A 9,139-nucleotide genomic window follows, 5' to 3' on the forward strand; every position below is an offset into this window, starting at 1 on the left:
AATAGTAATTCTAATGCAAAATTCAAAAATACGTTTTACACAGAAAGCTAAAGAATGGGCCAATCAGAAAGACTTGGTCTAATATTGTTTGTTTTTTACTATGGGTATTCATTTGTTAATGTCATGAGGTTGCATAGGTATCTATCACTTCAAGTATTTTTATACAATAGGTAGGTGCAGATCTGTATGTCTGTATGTATCTTTCATCTATCCACCGATTCAAGATTGCCCTTTTAAGTTGCACTTTCGCCAAATGTGGAGGACAGGACTGTGGAGGCAGGACAGGACTGTGAATTTTGTAAGAAATCCTAAACAACAGCTTTTGGCCATTTTATTATTAAGCCGCTTGTCTTAGCAGGGGCGTAACTAGACCCCTCAGGGCCCGGGTGCGAGAATCTGTTAAGGGCCCCCCACCCCCCCAAAAAAACATGATTTTTACCCAACAATTTTTTTTCAACAAATTCAATTTACATATTGAATCATTTCTGTAAAAAAATCAAAGAAAAAGGGGCGCATGTTCAAAGGGCATAATCAAAGAAAAAGGGGCGCATGTACATAGGGCCCTTTTTGTACATGCGCCCCTTTTTCTTTGAATACATAAATAATCTTTCCACCAAAACAGCCTGACTGTGGCATTTTTGCCACCAAAACAGCCCGCCTGTGGCATCTTTGCCACCAAAACACCCCGCCTGTGGCATCTTTGGCCCCATAACAGCCCGCCTGTGGCATCTTTGGCCCCATAACAGCCCTCCTGTGGCATCTTTGCCACCATAACAGCCCTCCTGTGGCATCTTTGGCCCCATAACAGCCCGCCTGTGGCATCTTTGGCCCCATAACAGCCCGCCTGTGGCATCTTTGCCACCATAACAGCCCTCCTGTGGCATCTTTGGCCCCAAAACAGCCCTCCTGTGGCATCTTTGGCCCCAAAACAGCACTCCTGTGGCATCTTTGGCCCCAAAACAGCCCGCCTGTGGCATCTTTGCCACCAAAACAGCCCGCCTGTGGCATCTTTGGCCCCATAACAGCCCGCCTGTGGCATCTTTGGCCCCATAACAGCCCACCTGTGGCATCTTTGCCACCATAACAGCCCTCCTGTGGCATCTTTGCCACCGTAACAGCCCTCCTGTGGCATCTTTGGCCCCATAACAGCCCGCCTTTGGCATCTTTGGCCCCATAACAGCCCTCCTGTGGCATCTTTGCCACCAAAACAGCCCGTCTGTGGCATCTTTGCCACCAAAACAGCCCGCCTGTGGCATCTTCGGCCCCATAACAGCCCGCCTGTGGCATCTTTGGCCCCATAGCAGCCCGCCTGTGGCATTTTTGGCCCCATAACAGCCCGCCTGTGGCATCTTTGGCCCCATAACAGCCCGCCTGTGGCATCTTTGCCACCATAACAGCCCTCCTGTGGCATCTTTGCCACCATAACAGCCCTCCTGTGGCATCTTTGGCCCCATAACAGCCCGCCTGTGGCATCTTTGGCCCCATAACAGCCCGCCTGTGGCATCTTTGCCACCATAACAGCCCTCCTGTGGCATTTTTGGCCCCAAAACAGCCCTCCTGTGGCATCTTTCCACCAAAACAGCCTGACTGTGGTATCTTTGCCCCCCCCTTACACATCCATGCTATCTCTCACACACACACACACACACACATATATTAATTCACAAATATTTACTCACTAATTCACAGATAATCCATTCAATCATTCAGATATTCATACATTGATACTCATTAATTCCCTCATTCAGATACTCATTTACATATACTCATTCACAAACATTCATTCACTCACTCCTTCACAGATATTCATTAATTCTCTCACTCAATCTCAAATACTCCTTCATGCAGCCTCCCCTTACCTGAACAACCGAAGATGTAAAAAGTATGTGCCGCTCGGCGCTCGCAGACCAACTTGTTCAGTGCATAGGGGGAAGCAGATGCGCAGCAGGGTCATGTGACGTACGTCACGTACGTCACGTGACTGTTGGATTCCTGCGTCCCCCGGCATCCTCGTCTGCCAGTAAGTAGCGGCCCCCCGCGGAATTAATCGTGGGGGTTGCCCGGGCCCCCTAGAGTGGCGGGCCCGGTAGCAGCTGCTGCAGGGTTAAGGGGCAAGTGCCCCTTTTGCCCTGAGTTATAGACGGCCGTAGAGGCCGCATAGGCCCAGTCAGTCCGGTCCTGACTGGGCCTATGCGGCCTCTACGGCCGTCTATAACTCATAGACCTTGGGGCCCCTTGCCGCCGGGGCCCGATTTCGGGCGGCCCCTTGGCTTGGGCCCCCCTGCCACCGGGGCCCGGTCGCAGTCGCGACCCCTGCGACCCCGGTAGTTCCGCCACAGGTGCGTTGAGGTTTACACATCCACTGCAGAGGAGGGCTAGTGAAGTGGGAAGCCTAAGACAGTCTTAGGCTTCCCACTTCACTAGCCCTCCTCTGCAGTGGATGTGTAAACCTCAACGCACCTTGGTTTCCATGTGAATGTGTATCATAATACGCGAAATGGAGACAATTTATCAATCATGATAATGTGGTTTTCTATCTTAGTGTTGAGAACTCTAAGAGCGTTAGAGGACTATACAGAAAGTATCTAGCGATGTGGAGCGATACACTGCGCGTCCTGGAACGTCTTGCTGACGTGTCCTTGGTGCCTACTGAGCTGCCTGAAAGACTCAGTGTATCGTACCGGTCTATTCCATAGAATCAAATCCGGAGACTAAAAAGAAGCACAAACCCTGACGAAACCAAAACCCCACTTTAGGTTTAGGCGTGGTAGCGTTTTGTTGAACTCGGGGACCCCAGGTCCGGTTAAGTCAGGCGGGGCGGGGCAACCATATGACGTCAGGAGCGAGGAGGGCCTTGGTAACTGTCAGAGGAAACCTGGAAACAGCGAGCAGGTAGGAAGCGAATGGTGGGGGAGAGATAGAAGCAGAATAATGGAACACAGCGGGGGACGTTCCGATACAGTTATATAGGACGACGAGGGTGATGCTATATAATACAATCGGGATACCGCGCTGTACGGCCACTGGTTACCCGGAAACCGCACACAGGAAGTGGTTAATGAGTGTTGTAGAGTATTGCAGTCCCCACCAGAATCTGATATTGACAACGGAAATGGGTGCTAATCAAGGCTTTAGTTAATACTGACCGTTATGGGCAGAAAACAGAAGGAAGGCAGATATGTTGTAGCGATTTTATGGAAACGTTGTTTTAATGGACAGTTCCTCATACGTGTAAGACGTGCCTCTGTATAAACAAGTCACTTTTCACTTAAAGTAAGATGTGTGAAATGAGTTAATAATACTTGGCTTGAAGCTACAAGTCGTCTGTTACAAAAAATACACAAGACAGGGAAATGATGCATCAATTGATCTAATTTCTATCCTTTTTATACCAGCTACCCGTGGAATTCTTAAATATGCAGAATGTAACATACAATTCTCATATGCACCTTCATTTGCATAAATATGTCTCTGTAGGTTGCTTCACTCTAAGGCTTTAGCTTCATTTAAATATACTACCCCTCATACAGACGCCAACCAGTTACACAACGGCCACAAATATTTTTGATTTCAACTTAGGTATGTAACACTGAATTAATGCTTAGATGCGTGTTGCCACAATCATTATTTTATTATTCTCATTTGTTTTATATAGCGCCGTCATATACTGCAGCGCTGTACAGCGGGTAATCACATAACAATTAGTGCCTAATATAACAATTTGACCTACAGAAACAAGACATACAAGCGTGTTAGCGTTTATTACACAAATGTGCCACGCTAGTTGAGAAATAATAATAATATTGTTGGAGTATTGTCCGAAAGCAGACAAGGGACTAGGAAAGGTGACCTGATGGGGGAAGGGAGTTAATGTGTAAGCTCCTAAAGAAGTGGGTCTTGAGGCAGATGAAGCACGATTGTTGAACAAAATCGAACTTCTGTTTCCTGAATTTCCAGTATTCACCCACTGGGCGATGCAGTCCCCCCCCCTTACCTTTTCAAACCGAAACACCACACCGCAACACAAACAATATTAACTTTCACACAGATGGTCATTTAGTACAATTAGAAAGGCTTGTTTTATAATGATATAAAGGTTGTAAGCCTTAAGCTGTTTTAAAATACTGGTTAAGTAAAGTAGACATGCATTTTTGTACAGTTTTTATTGAAACATCTCTGTATAAATAATCAAAGACAACTCATTTGAGATTCTAAACTACTCCTTTAATAAAGTAATAGCGAATTCATACAAAACAGTTATACTTAAACACAGAAATCTAAATGGTGCGTTCTTCATCATTTTTCTGCTCGTTTCAACAGCTTTGTGTGTTTATATTGCTCGCGACTTCCAAAATATTGTCGCTGCAGAGGTTTCCTTACATGGATCTTGCCTTCTCTTTTTCTCACAGAAATGTGTGTTCTGCTGCCACTCACGCTGTTGTGTTTGTGGCATGTGGTCCCATATGCAACGGCGGCAGAGAGTCGATACAAGCCGGGGGATCCAGTAATGCTGTATGTAAATAAGGTGGGGCCGTATCACAACCCGCAAGAGACTTATCATTTTTACCAGTTGCCCGTGTGTGCCCCTCAACAAATCGTCCATAAGAGTCTGTCCCTGGGAGAAGTGCTGGATGGAGATCGCATGGCAGAGTCTATGTATCGGATCAAGTTCCGGCAAAATGTTGAGAGAGACACTTTGTGTGAACTTAAGCTATCCCTGAGTCAGGTAAGAGACCGCAACTGGGGAAGCAGAGATGGGATGAATGACTCCTGTCCTGGTGTGGTACAGCATCACTTTGTGAGTTAACTTTGGCATGAGAATTTGAGCTGACTGCTCAGTGCAACAAGCTTAAGAGTTTTGTATAGAATGTTTTTCCTCTAAGTGGAAGTGTGGTCTCATTCCTGGCTCCTTCCTTCTTTCTTTTACTGCAGGTAGAAGAGCTGCGCCAAGCCATTGAAGAACTGTACTACTTTGAATTTGTGCTTGATGACATCCCAATTCGTGGTTTTGTGGGCTACATGGAAGAGAGTGGTTTCCTGCCGCACACTCATAAAATTGGCTTGTGGTCTCACCTGGACTTTAATATCGAGTATAATGAAGATCGGATTATCTTTGCCAACGTTAGTGTACGAGATGTGAAACCTTTCAGTTTGGATGATGTGAGAGAGCCCCTCAGCCTAACACATACATACAGTGTTCGCTGGTTTCCAAGCACTGTACCATATGGGAATCGTGGAGACCGCTTACGGGATTCCAGTTTCTTTCCGAAAAGCCTTGAAATTCACTGGCTTTCAATAATCAATTCTATGGTTTTGGTTTTTCTGCTTCTTGGTTTTGTTGTTATCATCCTTATGCGTGTCCTAAAGAGTGATCTTGCACGGTACAATCTAGATGAGGAAGGAGCAGATGAAATGGACCAAGGAGACAATGGATGGAAGATTATTCACACAGATGTATTCCGTTTTCCTCCATACAGAAGCCTCCTATGTGCTGTATTGGGCGTAGGCTCTCAGTTCCTAGCCTTGGGAACAGGTGACAAGTGGGAAGGGGGGTAGTACTTTTTCACCAACGTATAAAACATAAGTACACATTTTTGACTTTTTTTCTTTCTTTCTTTTATCTGTTTGTTCACCAGGTATTATTGTCATGGTTCTTCTGGGTCTTTTTAACGTGCACAGACATGGTGCCATCAATTCAGCAGCTATTCTTCTTTATGCATTCACTTGCTGTATATCTGGCTATGTGTCGAGTAATTTCTACAGGCAGATGGGAGGAGATCGATGGGTTTGGAACATCATACTCACTACTAGCCTCTTCTCAGGTAAGAGAATCACCTACACAAACGAAACCCTCTATCGTTATCTCTTTCATGCTACGACCTTATATTCTTGTTTTCTGTCTCACACCTCTCTATTTTCCATGAATTAGACATGGATAGTAATTTATATATTGGCATAACGTCTTAGTTCCCTCTTGAGACTCCCAGCATTTCCCTATAATAAATTCACATTAGTATTTACCTTTGCATCAGTGTGTGTGTGTGTGTATGTATGCTATCCCTGAAAGTAAACTCTTCCACCACCCGTATCCTTTGTTTTAATGGAATGTGTAACTGTTAACCTTCTTGTACCCAAATGACACATGTCTATATGCGTACAGCTCCATTTTTCCTGACTTGGAGTGTGGTGAATTCAGTGCATTGGGCCAACGGTTCTACTCAAGCCCTTCCTGCTACCACCATCTTGCTCCTGCTCACGGTATGGCTGCTGGTTGGTTTCCCACTAACTGTGATCGGGGGTATCTTTGGAAAGAACAGCGCAGGAAACTTTGAGGCTCCTTGTCGGACTAAGAATATTGCACGAGAAATCCCTCGTCAACCCTGGTACAAGTCTGCGCCAGTGCACATGGCCATTGGAGGCTTCCTACCTTTCAGGTATTAGAGCCTGAAAATGTTCTTCCTCTTACCTCCTTTTTTGGATTCTTCCTTAATGCCCACTTCACTTACCATTTTTATAAGTGACTTCTGTTGGTCCATTCTCATTTTCTAAAAGAAATCTTATTGTCAATGTCTCGTTTGAATGATTCACTAGTTGAGTAAGAAGCGCGGAAGTTTGTGGCAGCTGCAATTCAGTGTTGATAGATGTAAAATAATGCACTCAGGACATAACAATCCAAAGGAAAAATATAATAAGATTGGTTAGTGGCAGTGACAACCGAGGAAAGGGACTTGCAAGTAATTTCTGAGGACTTTAAGGTTGGCAGTGAATAAAAGCATGGTGCTGGGTTGTATAGCTAGAGCCACCAGTAGCAGGCAAGGAGCAGGCTATGTAGGAGTATTGAGAGAGGATACTGGAAGGCGTGCCAAGAAGGGCTACTGCAATGGCGAATTGTTTGCAGGATAAAAATGATCAGCAGACACTAAGGGGATCCTATATGTATAGCTTGGAGGAAAGGATTTAACGTAGTACAAGAGTCTTCATTTCAAAGGAGGAGAAATGTTAGGACAAAGTGCCATGGCCTAATGCTAGAGGTCAGAGCATACATGCGTGGCATAGGCATACTCCAGACTTATATTAAGAATTGCTTTAAGAAAAATGGTGGGCCAAATGGTTCTTATGAATTTCTGATTCTTATTTTTTATACATTGGTCCTCTTTCTCTTATCTCTCATTTGCCTTTTACATGATGTATTCTTTGACGTACTCTCTCTGTACATTTCTTTCTTGACAAAGTTATAACCGTTCATTCTTTCAATCTTGTGTTTAGATCATACTCTTTCCCAGCGTAATACAAATCCTACTTTTCGTGTGTTGTCTTCACATTCGTTCACCAATTTCCAATTCTGACAAGTGCACTAGTCAGAATGTTATAGGGCCATCTATTCCATTCCTTCTACTTTAATTTATGTTTTTTTAATGTACTTATTTGTTTTACTAAGAACCTGAACTTTCTCTTTGCAGTGCAATTTCAGTGGAACTGTATTACATATTTGCAACTGTCTGGGGCCGTGAGCAATACACTTTGTATGGAATCCTGTTCATTGTCTTTGCCATCTTGCTGAGCGTCGGGGCCTGTATCTCTGTTGCGCTGACATACTTCCAGTTGTCGGGGGAAGATTACCGCTGGTGGTGGAGGTCAGTCATGAGCACCGGATCCACAGGAGCCTTTATCTTTCTTTACTCCGTCTTCTACTACTGGAGACGTTCCAACATGTCGGGAGTGGTTCAGAGTGTGGAATTTTTCGGTTATTCATTCCTCACAGCTTATGTTTTCTTCCTCATGCTTGGAACAGTCAGTTTCACTGCATCGCTTCGATTCATACGCTATATATACGTCAACCTCAAGATGGATTAAGAGCAAGCCATGGACCATCCTTGTACTTTATATGCTACGTATGAATAATGGACTTGGAAAAGACAGGGAAATATTGATTTAAACCTTGCTGCTGTTGGTCGATGAAGACACAGGGCAAGCACATATATGTAGAGGTTGGGAGAGACGGAAGGAATGGCCAGAGAATTATCCAGAAGCTGCAAAGATTATAAAACATAACCAAACAATAAAACTGACAGTTTATTCTCTCGTATGACGTGACAAGGTTTACTGTAGTATTTACTCAAGTCCGTGCACCATCAGGCAGCAAGGTGTTCCAGGCAGCTGCCTCGTTTCTTTCACATTTCTGCCTTTCAGATGACTCCCTGAAACTTGCTGTTAGATCTAGAACATGATTTGCTTTCTCTGAGTGTCAGTCAGTATACGGGCTCTCAGTGCTTTGCTCTGTATTGTCCAGCAATCTTTATGTAAATGAGAAAGAGAATTGGTTTGGTTTACTCAGATGTGTGTTCTGGACACAACCAGTGCCCTTCAGATAGTGGTCTTCTGGCCCATCCATTCTGGAAGGTACTCTCCTGCTCTCTATCTCTGTATGGACTCCTGGAAAATATATTTATATCTTTTGATTTTCTTTTTACAAAATAAAAAAAAAATGTTACAAAAAACTTGGTGTATAATTTAGTACATACCAGAGGTGTGTTACATAATTGACTTATTCATTAAAGCTGCTGTGCAGCCGTATGCAATGAATGGCACCTTATATTTTAAAGCTGTCTGTATAATTGTTCTGTTTTCTCCTATTCATCTTGCAGGAGATGCATGCATATATGGTGTATGTATACTTGTTGCCAACCAGCTCCAGCATTGGCTTGTGTGAGATTTCCAGTGGGGTCTAGTTACCCCCCCTACCCCCAGAAAGTGCTGCCATTGATTTAAATGGGAGCTTTTTCTTTTGACAGTGAACAGGCAGAGAGCAGAGGGTGCATCTTCTACAAGTCAGGTTATTTTCAGGTTCTAAAGAAAATGTATTTTCAGGTTCTAAATGCATAGTTACTGTTTCTTTAATTGAGGGATGCCCTAAAAGTGAGTGTAGATAACAAAACACAACTGTGCAGTTAACCATAGCAACCTAAGTTGGTGAGAAAAGTTTCTTTTGTTCACAGCCAGACCCAATGAAAGTGCTATGGGCTCAATTTAACAAAACTTCTAAACAGTTGGCAAGGTAATAGGTGATGGTAAACATTTTCTCCGATACACAAATGCTCTATTAAGCTCGAGCAACAGGTTAAACCAGTCTGTTGGGTGA

At 44.1% G+C, this 9,139-nt stretch overlaps 1 protein-coding gene across 2 annotated transcripts; it reads left to right on the forward strand.

Annotated features, from left to right (window-relative positions):
- The first annotated feature begins 2,839 nt into the window (after positions 1–2,839).
- On the forward strand, positions 2,840–8,498 carry TM9SF1 (transmembrane 9 superfamily member 1). 2 transcript variants are annotated; one of them, XM_053467940.1, is made up of 6 exons: positions 2,840–2,892; positions 4,410–4,726; positions 4,933–5,533; positions 5,637–5,822; positions 6,161–6,434; positions 7,461–8,498. In XM_053467940.1, exons 2-6 carry the CDS (start codon positions 4,412–4,414, stop codon positions 7,852–7,854), a joined length of 1,770 nt encoding a protein of 589 aa, XP_053323915.1. In that variant the 5' UTR covers positions 2,840–2,892; positions 4,410–4,411; the 3' UTR covers positions 7,855–8,498. The 2 variants fall into 2 exon arrangements, with proteins under 2 accessions (XP_053323915.1, XP_053323908.1); XM_053467933.1 differs by lacking the exon at positions 2,840–2,892 and adding an exon at positions 2,993–3,273.
- The last annotated feature ends 641 nt before the right edge of the window (positions 8,499–9,139 follow it).

This window comes from Spea bombifrons, chromosome 1, assembly GCF_027358695.1.
Source record: "Spea bombifrons isolate aSpeBom1 chromosome 1, aSpeBom1.2.pri, whole genome shotgun sequence".
NCBI lineage: Eukaryota > Metazoa > Chordata > Amphibia > Anura > Pelobatidae > Spea > Spea bombifrons.